Source organism: Asterias amurensis, chromosome 13, assembly GCF_032118995.1.
Source record: "Asterias amurensis chromosome 13, ASM3211899v1".
NCBI lineage: Eukaryota > Metazoa > Echinodermata > Asteroidea > Forcipulatida > Asteriidae > Asterias > Asterias amurensis.
Genome location: NC_092660.1, coordinates 14,478,562 through 14,497,671, shown reverse-complemented (window position 1 = coordinate 14,497,671; position 19,110 = coordinate 14,478,562). Strand labels below are relative to the sequence as shown.

The 19,110-nt window shown below is 39.0% G+C and overlaps 2 protein-coding genes across 2 annotated transcripts; one reads left to right on the top strand and one right to left on the bottom strand.

Annotated features, from left to right (window-relative positions):
- Positions 1-1,270: 1,270 nt before the first annotated feature.
- LOC139946578 (uncharacterized) lies at positions 1,271-9,623 on the bottom strand. Its single transcript, XM_071944272.1, has 6 exons — positions 9,420-9,623; positions 7,297-7,441; positions 6,556-6,783; positions 6,007-6,076; positions 4,965-5,075; positions 1,271-3,330 (listed from the first exon to the last, which is right to left on the bottom strand). The coding sequence occupies exons 1-6, from the start codon at positions 9,510-9,512 to the stop codon at positions 3,249-3,251; spliced, it is 729 nt and encodes a 242-aa protein (XP_071800373.1). The 5' UTR covers positions 9,513-9,623; the 3' UTR covers positions 1,271-3,248.
- A 4,020-nt stretch (positions 9,624-13,643) lies between these two features.
- On the top strand, positions 13,644-18,423 carry LOC139946573 (muscarinic acetylcholine receptor M5-like). The gene has a single exon (XM_071944266.1). The coding sequence runs from the start codon at positions 14,515-14,517 to the stop codon at positions 15,898-15,900; it is 1,386 nt and encodes a 461-aa protein (XP_071800367.1). The 5' UTR covers positions 13,644-14,514; the 3' UTR covers positions 15,901-18,423.
- The last annotated feature ends 687 nt before the right edge of the window (positions 18,424-19,110 follow it).

Here is a 19,110-nt window from a genome sequence, read left to right as displayed (position 1 = left end):
AAGTTTATGTACTTAAATGCAGTGGAGTGCGACAATTAAAAATAGCACAACCAAACCTAACATAGGATCTTTGCATGAGGTGTTTTAATTTATTCACATTCACAGAATAGCATCATAATTGAACTTCAATGAGGCTTCATATAAAAGTATAAAATATATCTTATCGTATCAAAAAAGTGTACATCTATTTTAAAGAACAATTATTTTCATGCTGTGAAACCTTTAAATATTATTATTATATTCTGCTGTAGAAATTAAATTACATATAGGAAAGGGTAGGAAACCTTTTGAGGGAAGAGCTATTTGTTCTTGTCGAGTTGGCAAACTGGTAAAAGCAAAGGAGCCTACCTGTTTTAGTTTGCATAAACTTGTGTTTGGCTGAAATCAACAAATTCTTTCACTTGTATCATGAATTGTCTGAGAAAAGAAACATTGTTTCATTTTGTGTTTTTTGCTTTGCTCTGAGGAAGAGTCACTTTACATGTGGCAATGGAAAGAGTCGCGTTGTATATTTCATGTGCATTTTTCGCCCTTTCAAAAGTCAGTAAACATTACAGTGTTTTTAATCAAACAGTTAATTGCACAGCTGCAAGTTGACAACGGAATAAATTAAAGGGACAACGCTCTTTGCACAGCTCACTTTAAAGGCACTGGACACATTTGGTAATTTATTCTCACTTGGGTGTATCCAAGCATGTGCATAAAATAACAAACCTGTGAAAATTTGGTCCAAATTTGGGCTCCAATTGGTCATAAAAGTTGCAAGAGTATAATGAAAGAAAAACACACTTGTTGCACAAGTTTGTGTGCTTTCAGATGCCTAATAAAAGGCTTCAGGCCTGAAACTTTTAGTATTTGAGTGAGAAATTACCTCTTTCTCAAAACTGTTACTTCAGAGTGAGCTGTTTCTTACAATGTTTTATACTATCAACAGCTCTTTATTGATCATTACTTAGTAAATTGTTACGCTAACAATTCTTTTGAGTATTTGCCAATAGTGTCCAGTGCCTTTAAATAGACTTCACAGTTCATGTAACACTTAGTAGAAGAATTGGAAACCACTATGTGTATGCAAATCTATCGGAAATGCGGCAGCCACTAACTGCACTTGTGCAATGCAGTAAACAAACATTTGGTCATGTGGATTTTTATTTTATTTTTTTATTTTTTTTGTTTAAACTACTCGCAACTGTCTGCTGCCAACATTTCAAACTCATTTTATTTGACTTTTTATTGTTAAAACATTTTGTTTCATTTTAATTTATTATTCTTTCTTTTTTTGTGGGGGGGGGGGGGGTTCAACTCTGTTTGTATCACAATACTTGTTGTTTGATATTCTTTTGCTTGGTGCATTCGCCTTGGGGTAAAATATTTAAACACACGTTTTAATGTCTTTATAGTAATAAACAAAATTAACCGGTGAAGGGATGTACATGTAACTTTGTGTCTTTTGTTCTTAAGTTCTCACCCTGGAACAAAAATATTGACATAATAGGGAGACCATCATACGCAATGGCACAAGGGCACAAGTTCGCAGTGCTGCGTAGTAAGAAAAAAGTAGCTTAGCACAACAAATTTTTCTTTCTGTAACAATAAGGTTACCACCCAAAACATCATGATGATCACATGTGATGTCTTTGACTGGTTCCCTTCCTTAAAAGGGGAAACAAATGACTATAGGGCTGGGGCAATGTTTCAATGCCCTCAAACTGGGTTAAATATGTTCGGGCAGATTGTATCTTACAAAAATATGTACCAACTAAAAAAACACTATAACTTCAAAAACAATCTACAAGAATTATAACAAGGCTTCAATGTATGATCAAGACTTTCTGGGCACCTGTAGGTAACAACAAATAAATTCACACTAAAAAGATTTAGTAAAGTAAAAAGTAAAGTCTGTCTCGAGGCTGGTGTTTACATCCGGTTTCAATGGCATTAAACTGAAAAAATTAAGATATCCCCCGCCCTCCCCTCATGACAGAAAGCCAGTCAATCACAGGTTACTACTCCTCAGCTTTCGCAGGTACCCATTTGTACTTCTGGGAGGAGAGAAGCAATTATGATAAATGCCTTTCTCTTTGACAACAGATGTCACGGCCAGGATTCTGAACCTACATTCTGTAAATTACAGAACTTGAGTTCACCTCCCTGGACCACAACACATCATTTCCCAGTAACAATAATTTACGGACATGGTATACGATGGATGACCGTATAATAAATACAAAACCGGCCGACACTGTTCAAGAAGTCACTGAAACAGATGCTGAACTATTGATTGGACATAACTGTTTTCCTAAGCTGCTGTAGAAAACTAATAAACATGTTGAACATCAGAAATGAAATGTGCATAATACAAAAAATCAACAGGTGCAAATTCAATTTGTTCAAAGGCAGTGGACACTATTGGTACTTACTCAAAATAATTATTAGCATAAAACCTTACTTGGTGACGAGTAATGGGGAGAGGTTGGTAGTATACAAAATTGTGAGAAACTGCTCCCTCTGAAGTGACATTGAGAAAGAAGTAATTTTCAACGAATTTGATTTCAAGACTCAAGACCTCAGATTTTGAATTTGAGGTCTCGAAATCAACCATCTAATAATGCACACAACTTCGTGTGACAAGGGTATTTTTTCTTTCATTATTATCTCTCAACTTCGATGACCCATTGAGCTCAAATTTTCACAGGTTTGTTATTTTATGCATATGTTAAGATACACCAAGAGAGAAGACTGGTCTTTGACAATCACCAAAAGTGTCCATTGTCTTTACAGGCAAAGCCCCCCCCCCCTCCAGAAAATAAATACATAAAATGGATTGTAGAAATAGAACACAGAGAAAGCCGAGCTTAAATGTTTTCCATGTCTGCTGTGCACGCCCTCTACATGTATGTCAGCAGTGAACATTCAGTACTAATAACATGTCAGCAAATGGAAAAGCTTCATATTTGCCAAACCTGAACATCTGATGTCACACTTCGAGGCTCACGAATAACGCCAGAGATCTGCTGTTGAACCCACAAACATAATCACCTTTGACCTCCCATCATTTCACATGGGCCCTAATACGCACAGATTACTACACACACAGCAATCTCCGAGTTGTATTTCTATTAGATGGACGGAATAAAATACTCTGTACTATTTTACAACTAAAACATTATAGCTGGGTTGGATTGTTGGTCCTGAGGCGCTGGGTGGGATGTTATACTTGCATCGCTGAGATGTTAAAATCCATCCGATCAGACTGATTGAAGATCAATGACGAATCTTGTGAATTCTCCGTCTTCTTCCGATCGGAGTTTGCCGACAATGTCTGCATCGCTGTAGATCAAAGAGAAGAGCGAAATAAATAAATATTATACAAAGATTTGTTTTAATTCTACATTCTCACCTAATTGTAATAATAAACATAATGAGAACATGTTTTTTTTTAATTCTACATTGTCACACAATTATAATATTAACCAAACAAAAGAAGAATCCAAATTCGCATAAATTCTACATCTTACATAATTATATACAAACAAAATATAGACAATGATTTGTTTTAATTCTACGTTATAACATAGAAATAAAACCCAAAAACATTTAGGCCTATATAGCATCAAATCCTTTTGTTAAAAAGCTCCTAATAAGCACTTTATAAACAAGTCACATAAAAATACAAGAGAATACGGAAAACGCAAGACACTGGGTAGGTTTTTTTTTTTGAGTTGTCACGCGAAGGAATGCGTCGGATCCCGGGCGTGCTCGTGACATAATTTAAGCATGCTCCCTAAGGTAAATAAGAATTCACTAAATTGATCGGCCTATAGTAAAGAAAACACACACAAACAGTAAGTAAAAGGCAATCATAATGGTTAATGAGTAAAAGTATGAACAAGAACCTAGACTTGATGTGAATCATAATAATAATAATAATAATAACTAAAACTTATAAAGCGCCATCTATCTAAGACTAAACTTATTTTGAGGCGCATAAAACAAACAAAGAGAGTAACAAAATAAAAACAAAAATAAAAATTACGAAGCTTGGAAAGAAATAAGGGTACATTGAATAAAAATGTTGAATTACATAAACGTGTTGGCAAAAATAAATGGTTAAAAACAGACAGAAAGTCAATCATAAGAAATTTTGAATAGGTGGGTTTTAAGCAGAGTTTTGAAAATGTCCAGAGACGTTGTAGCTCGAATATGTAAAGGAAGAGAGCTCCAGAGTGTGGGTGCGGATACAGAAAAAGCATATGTATATCCATACAATCAAGAGCAAGCTAGTCGAAACCTTGAGACCAATTCAAGAACTGACTCCTCGGCAGTACAGATAATTACGATCCTATAAGCTAAAGTAGTAGTCCCAGCCTAGTTCTATACCATCCGCCCGGGTAATAGTTATTAAGCAGGACAGTTCTATTCAGAACTGAGAAGTCTCCCGAACACCTGAACAATCTACTCCGCGGTAGTAGAATTAAGCAAGACATCTAAAAACAAACTTTACCTGGCAAGGAGATATACACATGGTGTTACCGCAAACAAAATATATATTGATACCTCACCATGCAATGCCGCAAATCCTATATAAATAAATAAAGTTATGAAAACAAATGGGGGTTGCAACCAGAGTAGGTAACCCTCTTGTATTGGAGCACCCAATCTGCTGTCGAATACTGCACTGGTTCAACAAATGACAAGTATGAAAGTAAAAGTTACCCTAAATAACACATTTTTGTATACAGAAGCAACAAACTTCATGGTCTAAGTGTCATCTCAAACCTCAGTGGCAGGCTTGAAATTAAGCAGAGATCATGGCCTCATTGGCCCCTTGTCTCGCTACCCCTTGAAAAGTTTCTGACAGACTTTAAGATTTTCCGATGGAAGATGAAACTCAAGGCCTAGTATGGCCTCAGTGGGTCACATAAAATTCATTAATCCTTAACTAATAAAAAAATCCAACTTGCCCAAGTTCGACGTCCCCATAGCTGACGTGAATGTTGGAAGACGGGGTAAGAAGTCTAACAGCTGCTCTCTTCTTAAGAACCTCCACAGAGTCTGAATCCTTCAGATGGAATCTAGTCAAATAGTTGTCAAAAATATTAACATTAATCTCAAGGCCTGGAATTATATAGATGCCCTGGTCTAAGCCTTAACAATAATAACATCATAAATTATATGAAATAATAATATAATAATAGTAGTAATAAGTATTTATATAGCGCCTTTACAAAACGATAAAGGTGCTAAACGGAATAAGACGAGACACAAAATACAAAGACCTAGGTTTACGAGAACAAGAATGTTTTAAGACGTTTCCTGAAAATGGTGATAGAAGGATCATTCCTGATATTGATGGCCTGGGGACTGAGTTCCACTGTTTGGGACCAGCTATAGAAAAGGATCTGTCCCCTGAAACGTTCTCAGGTGATTTATAGTTTTATAGAGACCAATCTAGTGTCTGAAAAAATAATTGTCAACAGACATTCAGTTTTGTTTGGAAGACATAGATAAATATTTATTATTAAAATGGGAAACATTGGACAATATACTATATTATTTACATTTATTTATTTCATTTCTCAGGGAAAAAAAGTACAAAAATGCACATTTATTAGGTTAACATCATTGAAAAATCGTCAAAGAGCAATTTAAATACAGTAAAGAAAAAGAAACAGCTGGAGCCTGAAGGATTGCCTAAAAGAAACACAGTTCCTGTGGAGAGGCTCTCCTCTCCAGCTGATCCTAAAAACAAAAAAAACAATAAAATAGAATTATAACAATATAAAAAAATATTAAGTATTTGACCTTTGCTTTGACCTTTTACATGTAGCTTGAGTGGAAGTAGGTCAAATCTTGCAGCCATTTGGGGCCACTATGGGCATTTTGGCACAAACCATCTTCTAGCCGCTATGAACCCTAAAGGATTAATGAAAATTTGTCCTATAAATCCGCACTATGTTGACTTAAACAAATCTCCGCTCCTTAAAATCTTACAAATTTGTTTACCTCATTTTGTCGGGATTAATGTTTGTTTTCATATCTTCATCCTCCTCATCAGAATCGTAGAAATCTGCCTCTATTTAAAAAAAATTAGAAAAATAAAAAAATAAATAAATAAAAAGGTAAGTTAAAATGGCCTCTCCAAGGTAAATGCATTCAATGAAAAAGCAGATTTCTGCTTTCAGAGATTTCACCGCAGACCTGACAATAGGAATGAAGAGTGTGGGTTCAGTCGTGACACTTGTCTCCTTTAGCAAGACACTAACCATTATTGCTGCGCCCTTCGGATGGGACGTAAAGCCGTAGGTCCTGTGTGTTGTGTAATGCACGTAAAAGAACCCAGTGCACTTATCGTAAATAGAAGAGTTTTGCCCTGGTGTTCCTGGTTTTGATTGAGAGCATATTGCGCCACAGCACCTTGTAAACCATTACATGGTGCTTTAAAAAGGAATAGGTCTCATACTTCAAGACGTAGCTCCACATACCTTGCAGGAAATAATACTGCGCTCGGGGTGTGTTAAATCTTTTTATAAAAACCAAAAATTACTAAATTACCTTTTGTGATGAAGGAAAGATCGTAGTAGAAATGGTTTCCTTTCCTGAAGGAGCTTGGCCAGACATAACCTCTCCCTTTTGGCTTGTACTGTTTGCGGACTCTGAACCTGTCGTCTTTACTCTTGAATCCAATCCCGTAGACGTAGAAGAGTTGTTTCTGTCTGGACCTTTCACTGCCCTTGTAGACGTACTTGAATTTGTGTTGGTCAGCAGGTTGAAGTGTAGCGGCTGGTAACAAATTGAGGTAGATTTCTTTTTAATAATAATAATAATAGTCACAAGTTCTTATATAGCGCATTTTACAATGAGCTATACATTTTTGCCCTAGTCATTGGGCCAATAACATAATTTCTTTAATCTTTCTCAGCTCCCTGGGGGAGTTTACAACCTGGGCAATTGTAGTGCTCCAAAGGCTTTTTCATACACAATATCAATACCTCTCGCAGTTACCCATTTAATTAGCACTTGTGCACAACTTAACATAGAGTCATTCACTTGTCAACGTGGCACAAAAATTCACAAGATTTTCCTGTTTAGTTTTTTTTTTTTTAACAGAGAATGAAACTATCTGAGAGATTTGCACACTTCTTTTGTTTCCTTTAATTGAAGCTTCTAGGATGGGAACATATATCAGATCGACTCAATTTTAGGAAACATTGTTTGTGTACAAAAATGTTGGACGTTTGGCTAGGGATTGGGGAGATTGGGCTAGGGATGGGGTGAGGATGGTGGGTTTCATACCTTCACTATAGTCATCCAGCCTTGCATGATAGAAGTAACCCGTCTTTAACTCCTTCCCTGCTTTGACGATATGATCTCCATCGTTCCGATACCTCACAGTGCCATGAGAGAGATCTACTAAGGCTGGCGCATCTATAACCACAGGCTACAAGGCAAATAACACCAGGGAAAAGGTTAATCTCAGTCATAGACTTATAATATAAGAACTAGAGGGCGCACTGGCCTACATACGCAACCCGGCATGCGCGCAGGCGGCCATTTTCTACGTTGAAAAAACAGAATCGCGTAGCGTTCAATAAACACAAACCCAAACGTGTTTCATATTCAACGCACGCCACAATGGCGAGGCATGTGAAAGTTATGGATTCTGAGACCCAAATATGTAGCAATTAATAAGGGTTCACAAAGTGCTACGGCGCATTTAGCAGCAACAACCAGGAACACTGGGGCGAACCCTTCTCTTTTCGATAAGTGCACTCGGTTCTTTTACATGGGTTACACAACACATGGGACCAACAGCTTTATGCCCATCCGAAGGACGAAGCAATGGTTAAGTGTCTTGCTTTTAAAGGACACAAGTGTCACTGCTGCGGATTCAAACCCAAACTGCTGATCAGAAAGACCAGTGTAGTGTGTCATGTCTGAGAAGTCTAGTGACACCGATGTCGTACCAAAAATTGTCTGCTGCCAAACAGTGTCCGCTCATTTATAGCATACTGTGATATGATTGTTAACCGTTAATTGTTAACCGGCGCGTTGCCAAATAATGTCCCTGTTAAGAGTGCATCCTTCTGCTGATTACCTAGAAAGTGGCAGAAAGTGTTAATCCTAGTCCCCACAATGATTGGCAAGTAAGTTGCCAAATAGTGTCTTGCATCCAACTGCACATGATCAGTAGATACTGTTTGGCAGCAGAAACTTTTGACACTGGACTGAGGACTCAAGTTCGGGTTAAAGGAACACGTTGCCTTGGATCGGACGAGTTGGTCCATGAAAAGCGTTTGAAACCGTTTGTTATGAAATGCATATGGTTAGAAAGATGTTTTAAAAGTAGAATATAATGATCCACACAAGTATCACTCAAAATTGCACGGTTTTCATTTTACGTCGCGAACAAACACGGTCAGCCATTTATGGGAGTCAAAGTTTTGACTCCCATAAATGGCCGACCGTGTTTGTCGACGAGGTGAAACGAAAACCATGCAATTTCGATGCATATTTGTGTAGATCATTGTATTCTACTTTCACAACATCTTTCTAACCATAACGATTTTATAACAAACGGTTTTAAAAGACCAACTCGACCGAGCCAAGGCAACGTGTTCCTTTAAAGCAGGGTATGGGTTTGGATTACTAACTTATTTTTAAAATTTGTTCAATTATTTTGGTCTTATTTATTCAGGAATCCCAGTACCCAGAGATTCCATTGTATTCCCTGCAGCCAATGTGATTAAGACACATACATGATGTACTTGATCACAAAAAAAGAAAATAACACTTGTGTCATTGAGCAAGACTGCAGAGTACTCTACTCAAAGAACTATACAAAATCTCTCGCCTAGCTGGTCTCCGAACTTGGCATCTATTTATTATGGGACTCATTATTCAGGTAATATGAGGTTCATACATAAAGTCAATTGGAACGAACCTCAGCCTCAGCATGTACTGTAGTTAGAATTGTATACATCAATATTAATAATATCAATAATAAGTTTAAAAGCTATAGCTTATTTGTAGAGGCCTTACATCCATGACTGGGCCTCAAGGGCAAGGCGTGGTACAAATTAATTTTAAAATAGCAACAAACAAGAGGAGGACATGATCAAAAAGCGCATAACAAGATTTCTTAAACACAAGCTAGTTTTCTACACACCACGAAAGTTTAAAATGCTATGCAAAGCAAAAGAGCCCCATGGGAATAGTTCACACATTAACACTTCAGTCTTCACACTGTGATTGAGATCGTCACTTCAACCGGAACCATGCTTCAAAGTTCAACTCATGAACATGTTGAATAAAAACACAACAATGACCGACATCATCATACAAAACTCACACACTTCACGGCTAGCAAACTGAGTGTACAGTACACACCAACAGTAACACAGTGTAAACTTGCTTACCTCGCCCTCCTTTTTACTCCGTTTCTCGGCGTATTCTACCCTTGGGCTCATCGGCATACCCACCATTGGGTTCTTGCCTGCACCCGTACCCATATCACAACGTTTCTGCTGACACTAACGTAACAGGGATGGCTTAATTTCAACTTGGCATCTTGATAAATAAAACAAAAATTGCTTGCACGTCCTCTAGATCTCTCGAGTAGTTTACAATCTCCTTGCCAATTTTATGACGTCAATCAATCAGTACACATTCGCTGGTAACCAGCACTTCTTTCAAATTGAACAGGGATTTCTGGAAACCATTGAGTGAAAATGATGACTAAGTGAGGGCGCTATTTCTCAAACTCAATGCTTTGTCGTCTGCTAGCTCTAAACATTAATAAAGTAATATTAAAGTATTTTACAATATATTGATCAGCACATTTTGACGAAAGTGAATGGAACAAAATCGTTTCTGAAGAGTCTACAGTTTCAATGTTGCGTACCACAATGACAGGGGTGTACGGTGTTCAATTTTTCGAACCTGAAAGAAAAAGAAAACGCATGTGTTTTGCAAAAAAAAACAAAAAAACAAAACAAAAAAAACTTGAGTATTTGTTATGCAGTCTTCCATAGTTACCAAAACTTATCAACACCCACTACAGTTATAACATTACTAAATACCGTCTCACCAGCCGTTTATAGTTGCTGATCTTTATCGTTTGTTTCAACTCTCCCTGAGTCGTCAACAACATAAAATAAATGAGCCGATTGCAGAAATCGCTTGAAATTGGAGTGGAGAATTAGCACATAAGTTTGTTTAAACATTCTATTCGGAATCTGAGTTAATAAGCCGGCTGGAAACATCACAAAATATTAATAAACTGACAATTGCAGTTACAGACGCAGGAGGAAAACCACAGAGAGGGAAAACCAATGCAGTCAGGTCAGGCAGAGACTGGCAGTGTTTTTGACTCGAGTCGGCGACGTACCAACTGACTTGGACTCAGTACCGACTTCATTTAACTTGGGGGAAAAAATTAATGACTTGTGACCTGACTCGATTTGGGGGTAAATGACTTGCGCGTTGAACTGACTGGGGTGGGGGGGGGGTTGAATTGTCACTTGATTTGACTTGGGGGGAAATTACTTGCGACTGGACTTGACTTTTCGACTTGGGGGGAAAATGACGCGCTTGACTTGACTTTACTTGGGGGGGGGGGGGGGAATGACATGTGAATTTATTTGACTGGGGGGGGGGGATTACTTGCGACTTGACTCGACTGGGGGATGACTTCTTGCGCTTGACTTGACTTGGGGAAAGATGACTGACTTGAATTTTGATCAAAGATTTCTCGCGACTTGACTTGACTTTTGGAATAATGACTTGTGAGTAGTGACTTGACGTGACTTGGGCAGAGATAACGTGTGACTTGACTTGGGGTATAAAAATGACTTTTGACTTGACATTTCTTGTGACTTGACTTCACTTGAGACAACAATGGCTTGTTTACAACATTGGAGTATGAAAGACGCAATTAGCTCCCGGTCAGGGAGTCATCCGGGGTCCGCAGAGATGATTGAAAGGCAAATGAAACGGAGAAGAGAACACTGAGCCAACCCGCAATCCAAACTGACCATCCCGCTGATTGGGTCACAGTTGAGATGATAATAACTAGAAGGCAATTATTTATTTCGGACTAGCGAAATGAAACAACGGATGAAACGACACAGGCAGAGATGGGATTTGTGTTGATGTGACGTGGATTTTGTTTAATTGTAGTTTATACAAAAACAAATTTGTTTACAAAATGTTGTTATGGTGATCGATGACGTAGACAGCCTTGCTTTAGCCACATAATGGCTCTACTGGTTTGTGTAGATGGATATTTAATTCAACTAAATCTGAAGGATGAATGGCTTGAAAAGATCTACAAATGTATTTGTTAATTCACCGATAAAACAAAAAATGCGGGTAACGAACGGAAACACAATAGACTATTCTAATAAGTAATTCCATGTTTATCCTTGATTTTAATTCCATGTGAATGATGATGACCGACCGCTTAATCCAAACGGAAGAAAAATTATGCGATTGCATAAAGGGATGACATTCTAAGTACCCTTGTCAAAAGATGTCATTGTTTAACATTCCTTTAGATAAACCTTAATTATGGGGAAGACAATGGAGTATCTGAATTGAGTAGGAGATCAACATCTGAAGGCATAATACTTAACCAACCCTGAAAAGGGTCGGTGTCGTTTGGTGAGTGACTCTAAAAATTAAAGGAACACATTGCCTTGAATCGGTCGAGTTGGTCTCTTTAAGCGTTTGTACCCGTTTGTTATAAAAATGCATATGGTTGGAAATAATGTTTTAAAAGTATAATACAATGATCCACACAAATTTGCCTCGAATTTTCGTGGTTTTCCTTTTACTTTGCGAACTAACACGGTCGGCCATTTATGTGAGTCATTTGACTCCCATAAAATGGCCGATCGTGTTAGTCGACGAGGGAAAAGGAAAACTGTGCAATTTCGAGGCATGTTTGTGTGGATCATTGTATTCTACCAAAGATTATAAAGCGCTCTATAATCTTTGATTCTACTTTTACAACATCTTTCCCAACCATATGCATTTTATAGCAAACGGTTACACACGCTTTTTATAGACCAACTCGTCCGATCCAAGGCAACGTGTTTCTTTAATGGCAATACTAACTTACTTGGTAAAAGAATACTGTACATAAAAGCAGCCGCTTTGTATAATTATGTACAATGCATTTTTGTGCGCAACTTTACACAGGACTGCGGTTTTCGTGGACAAAAATATCGTTTTACCCCCCCCCCAATTTGAATCTGAGAGGCGTGACCACACTCACGTTTCTCATCAGTAGTATAGACTTTTATCATGGTGTGTGGCCATCTTGAATTTTCCCTATTGATATCAACGTAACCAAACCGAGGCTGGAAGAACAAGATAGTCTGGTTCCTGTTTTGCAAAATGATTATTAGCATTCATTAGTGTTATTCGACACACGAAACATGACCAAGATGGAGACAGCATGATAAAGGTTTATATTCTCCGATTGCTGACTATTCCTGCGTGGATAGCCGCCCCAGATTTCCGGCATTATCTCGAAAACTGTAACACCGTTTAGAATCAAACTGTCACAGGTTAAGTAGGATTTGAAACTTTGCATGGTTTTGCTACACCATGTAATTCGGACTATCTCCAATTAATGAGTTGGGTGGCTGAAAGGACCGTTGGTCAACTCATCGACACCAACGGTGAAACAAACGGTTCTTTTTAGATCCCACCTCATTTAAAGCAATCGCACAACATCGGTAAACAGTATTGTCCAAAGGCCCACACTGCGTGTATCACAACTAACAATAACATATAAAATAACAAACCTGTGAGAATTTAGGCTCAATCGGTCATCGGAGTCGGGAGAACGGGAAAACCCACCCTTGTTTCCGCACATGTCGCAGGGACATGACATGTGTTTAAAATAAATCCTTTATTCTCGATATCGAGCATTGATAATTGTATTAAAGTTTTTTTTCAAAAAGTAAAGCATTTCACGGAATAATATTTCAAGGGAAGCCCTTCACCATTACCTTCTGTAAACCCTGTATGTTATTTGTAAATCTGTGAACTTTTAATTTTTGTTATGTTCAGAAAGTGTACAACGGCTTTAAAGCGTCACAGGTTATAAATTATTAGTATTATTTTTTATATACAACTACGATTGAAACTGCAGCATTCACACGCGACGGCAGTGATGAGTGCTTGAAAATAAACCATTCCGCAAGAGTGCGCGCCATCACAAAATACAAACGGGTGATATTCAACAACCATTAATTAGACCCCTGCTCCGGCCAATACTAAGCATGGCTGAGCATAGAGTAAGGACCTAATTACTCTATGGGCTGAGCAATGACTGCTCAACCACTTACATGCAAACAATTGTCCTCATGTGTAAGAGGTACCCCCTTAACGTTTTCTTTAAACACCCCGAGCTTCCAAGCACACAATGAGGACACGCAATTAATTAAGGAGGGATTATGCCATGCCTTTCAGAGCACCAAATGCCAAACGCAGCACAATTTCAGCGTCCGAATAATTATGACGTATTTCATGAATATTCATCACTATTTACTACTGAGTCCACTTGGTAATGCCTGCCAGCAGCCTAATGACTATTGGCATAATTCTTCAGTCACTGTATGGTTATTACGTAGTTGAGTCGGCGCTGACGTGAGTCGTTACTATTATGCAAAAAGTGACTTCCCGCCCACAGATACCACCAACTTCGTTCGTAACAGAAGATGTTGCAACATCATTGGGGCTGCTGTGCCGTGTAAGCTGTGACAATAACGAGCACATCTTCAGTTGTTGAAACTGACTTTGAGCTTTCTGTACAACAATACACAATCATGGACGAGGACTTTTACACCACAGGAATACACTATCGGTGTGCGTGGTATTGAACAGTGTTATTGAGGCGTTTGATAGTTCGGCACGGCGATCTAATCACGTCAACGTGAAGGTAATCATAATCAAGTACAACGTTTGCCTTGCATTAATTGGTGAATGACGTTTATTGGAACTAGAAGCCGATTCTTGATTGCATTGTAAGAAAAAAGTAGATTTCTCTGCCTCTCTGCTTTTTATCTTGGAAATGAGACAGCGAACAAACCTAATTTGTAGCACGGCAAACACACAGAGGTGTCCTGCTCTGAGGTAGCTATTTAGTGTAGAGTGTGACACTCGACGCAAACTGCGTCATTGTTAAATCATTGTTAAACTCCCAACCGCTATTGTGCTACTTAATGACGGTTGTATTGGTGGACAGGTAGAGCCGAAGAAAGATTGATGCCGACGATCGAGTGGATACAACACTGAAGTGATTTCAGGTGAAGAAGATATACACAGCAATACTTCAATGCACATGCTATCTCCCTGACTGACTCTACTGCAAATGCAACACACCTCACTCTAAATATTGAGGGTTTTTGATAACCTCTGCGATCAGTGTTTTGTACTCCTTGGTGAAGAGACACGCTCTGTTTCTAAAACTGATAAATCAGCTCATCGCATACATTCAGAATGTCGCTCCACGAGGCGCTTGGGCATCATGTCCAAGAGGACGCGCCGATGATGGGTAACGGCACTGGGCACCACATGCCCGACCATAACAATGACTTCGCCGAGAGCATACTCATCTCAGCCTGGATCCTGGTGGTGGTGTCCGGTATCCTAATGTGCGTCACCATCCCCAGTAATTTCCTCGTACTCTTGGCGTTCATACGGGAGAAAAAACTGCGGACCTATGTTAACTTCTTCATCATTAACCTCTGCGTGTCTGACTTGTGCGTAGGGTTGATCAACATGCCCCTTGTCATGCTGGAGTCCGTTTTGGTTCTCAAGGGTAAAGGCTGGCCCTTCGGCCACATTCCCTGCCACTTGAAGGAGGCCTCTAAGCACATATTTTTCTCGACATCCATCTTGACCATTCTGATTATCTGTAACGACCGTTACCAGGCGATCAGACACCCGCTAAGTCACCTCCAGCGACGCACTACCAAAGGAGCGCTGGTTCGAATTGCTGTCGCCTGGGGTGTGGCGTTCTCAATGTGGATGACGTTCATCTTCGCCTGGGGTGTGGTCGACGGAGAGAGAGCTTTACCGGAGAACTTCTGCACCGCGATGTACAACACAAACCACTACACTACGGGAGTGGCCATTGCGTTGAGCCTGTGGATTCCGTATCCACTCATCTTGGTCATGTACTGCAGGGTGTATCGTACGATCCAATCCGTCAGCGCAAAGGCAGAGGGGAAGAAATCAAAAGGCAACGGTAAGACTCCGAAGAGCAGCGACGGCTCCTCCGGGACCGTAGAGAAGACGGAGTTCACGACCTCCGGGATTGGGTCAATCACGCAGGATCAGATACCAACCGTTGCGTCCGGGGCTGTCGAGCTGAAGTTCTGCTGCGAGCAGAATGGTTCCCCTCTCGGACAGCGCTCTGACGGTATCCCGCAAGACACCACCACGGCACCACACCACCCGGAGAAAGGTAAAGATTCCCGGTTGGTTTTGTTTCCGAGTACACCCAGCTACAGGGAAGACAAGGATGTCACCAAGGTAGCCCCGTGTATTAGCTACGATGAGGTCAAGCTTAGGCGCAGCGGTGGGATACGGGTCGAGCACAAGAAGGCCTCTCTGACGCTCACCCTCGTTGTTGTCTCCTACGCCATCTGCTGGCTGCCGTACGGTATTATCGCACCAATTACTAGCATATGCAGCATGCACCCAGGAGCGTTCCCGCCACTGCCGGAGTATTTCAACGCAGCGGTAATTGCTTTCTCCATGGTCCAGAGTGCGGTCAACCCATTCTGTTACGCAGCAGCTCAACCGACTATTCGCCGGACTGTTTGGAAAATATTGACGTGTTCGGATTTCTCTCCGAAGTTGGGTATTAAAACGAAATAAAATGAACGATCAGAAAAACACTCTACTATATAATACGAGGCTTTCCGAAAGACCGGAGTGAATGTTTCGAAACTGGGTGTGCACATTTTTCCGAAGTTTGGTATTAAAAATAAATTACCTGAACGATCAGAACAACATTCAAATATACGAGGCTGCCCGAAAGACCGAAGTGAACGATTCGTAACTGAGCTGGGAACTTATTGAACCGAAATTGTTGTCGGCAAGAAGATACACGTATAAGAAAGACGCCAAGTTGACTTTCGATCACAGTTTGTTAAAGATACAGGAAAATTGCCCAATAAAGAACCAATTAACACCCTTTTGCTTTGTTGGAAAATGGTGACAATAAGTTCATTTACTTTTATAGGTGTATGGTCATGTTTTTTGTTCACGTAATGCTGATTTATAGGCAAAATTGTAGCTAACAAAATACCATAAAAGTCGCACATAAAAGTTTCCTTAGACTACATTGTGTACTTGCTGAAAACATGACACAACGGTGACTGTAGGGAAACCTTTCTCAATAGTGTATCAACAGCCGCAGTACTTTATGGTCATTATTAATTATTAAGTTAAACTTAGGGAGTAGTTATCAATATATGACCCTACCTTCAAGACAACTACGAATATTTGAATATAGTCTTACTCAATTATTATCAAGACAAAAAGGTAGCATTACAAAGTTGGTTTTTTGCTGGTGGTAGTGTAAGCGTTAAGTGTTATCCACCATTTACATAAACTGGCAAATATGTATAGGAGTGTTAGATTGATCGGCTAATGAGTCACGAGAAAATGGTGAAAAACCAATTACACATTTTGCATGACATCGGTTAAAAACAAAAAAGGGAGTAAAACGCTCATTAGCGATAAACTCCAACGGGAAATGAGTTTTATTTCTTTCTCATAAAATATGACATTCGGACAAAAATCGGATGTTTTCTATCATCATCATTAGTAGACCGCACGTGTAAGTTTACTGACCTTAGAGGTTTTTTTAGTACAAACTCTGTAATGTTTTAAGCTGGGCAACAAAATAAGTGTTAATGTAATTTAAACACAGCACTTGTCAACTGTATTTATTACAAAGTATTTTCAGTTATAACGTTCAATGAAATTTGTGCTGCGTCACACACTGGGCAATTTTGCGGGCAACTTGGAGGCAACCATTTGTACTGTATATAATAGGAACACTTAGGCAGCACAAGCTAAAACATCATTCAAGCTATAGCTCAACATTCCAGAGACAATAATTCGAAAACTGAACTGTTGGAACCAATTTTCTTATTGGAGATTGAAACTGGTTCCCTTAAAGACAGTGGACACTATTAGTAATTGTCAAAGACCAGTCTTCTCACTTGGTGTATCTCATCATATACATAAAATAACAAACCTGTGAAAATTTGAGCTCAATCGGTCATCGAAGTTGCGAGATAATAATGAAAGAAAAAACACCCTTGTCACACAAAGTTGTGTGCGTTTAGATGGTTGATTTCGAGACCTCAAGTTCTAAATCTGAGGTCTCGAAATCAAATTTGTGGAAAATTACTTCTTTCTCGAAAACTATGGCACTTTAGAGGGAGCCGTTTCTCTCAATGTTTTATACCATCAACCTCTCTCCATTACTCTTCACCAGAAAGGTTTTATGCTAATAATTATTTTGAGTAATTACCAATAGTGTCCACTGCCTTTAACATTGTCTCGTGTGACATGGCCTAAAGACCATGTTCCAGTCGATCTTGATCTCCAGGTGGAAAAAGCCATTTACATTTTAATGTTCACATATTTGTCTTGTGGATCGTGAGACAATGTTTGAAAAAGTACTCACGTGCTACCAAAATGCTCCTGTAGCATGCACTGCTGGGCTCAATTTCATAGCGCTGCTAAGCACAAAAATTTGCTTAGCATGAAATTTCTTCCTTGATAAAAACAGGATTACCAACAGAATTTCCACGTGATTTTCAGGATAAGCAAACAACAGCTGAATACCAGTAGCAAGCAGTATGCAACAAATTGAAATTTGGTTGGTAATCCTGTTTTTATCAAAGAAGAAATGTCATGATAAGCAAATTTGTCTGCTTGGGCCCTGTTGGTTGCCTCCAAGTTGCCTGTTCAAGTTGCCTCGTGTGGCAGGCCGGGCCCTCTAGTCAAGTCTCGTGACGTCATTATCTCTTGGTGTTTGTGAAGCCTACGCGTACAGTGCAAAAACTGGGCATTCTTGATTTTCTTGGTTATATTAAAGGGTTTTGATACATTTGTAGACTGTGAATGAAGATGTAGGTCTATGTAATATAATTTACCTGTAGAAGTTTCAGCTTCATTGGTTATCAAGTTTATGAGAAAAAAAAATTGAACATCACAGGGCAATGTTTTCATCGGGAGATTAGCGTCGATCCGTTGTACATGCTAAAATAATTTTCGTGAAATTGTTTTACTCATTAATTTCTCAAAAACTACAGCACCTCAGCAAGTAATGTTTTCTTTTATGGAAGGTTTCTACCATCGTTGTCCTTAAATTGTGTGGGTTTTTTTTTTTTTTTTGGGGGGGGGGGGTATATGTAAATACTACTGCACCAATTTAAATGCAATACAAACTACTTTACAACTAAATTATAGATTTCCAGGTCATATTCGACTGATAAAAGCAACCTTTTCACTTAATTTCAACGCACTCGTGTTAAAATGATTTTGCCTCAATTTAAATCATCATTCAATGTCACTTGGCACGCGTATTTTTATATTGCATTTTAATTAAAATTATATGCCGACGGCGTTCTTTTTGGACACTTTTGGTTATTAAAGGAACACGTTGCCTTGGATATATTTTAGCTTTAAAATTGACTTGCTGACGACCAAAGGAGAGCTCTAAATAAAACATGGTTAGAAAAGGTTACCTCTGAAGTGACATATTTTTGGGAAAGAGGTACTTTCTCAATTGAATTTGAAAAAAAAAAATACTTCAGGCCTGAAGCCTTTTTAGGCATCTGAAAGCACACACAATGTATATAACAAAGGTATTTTTTCTTTTACTATTTTCTTGCAACGTCGACCAGTTGGGCCACATTTTTCGAAGATTTGATATTTCATGCTGGGATACACCAAGTGAGAAAACTGGTCTTTGACAATATTACCAAACGTGTCCAGGGGTGGATTTCACAAAGGTAGTCCTAACTTAGGACTAGTCCTAGGCAATGCTAAGAGATAGGACTGGTC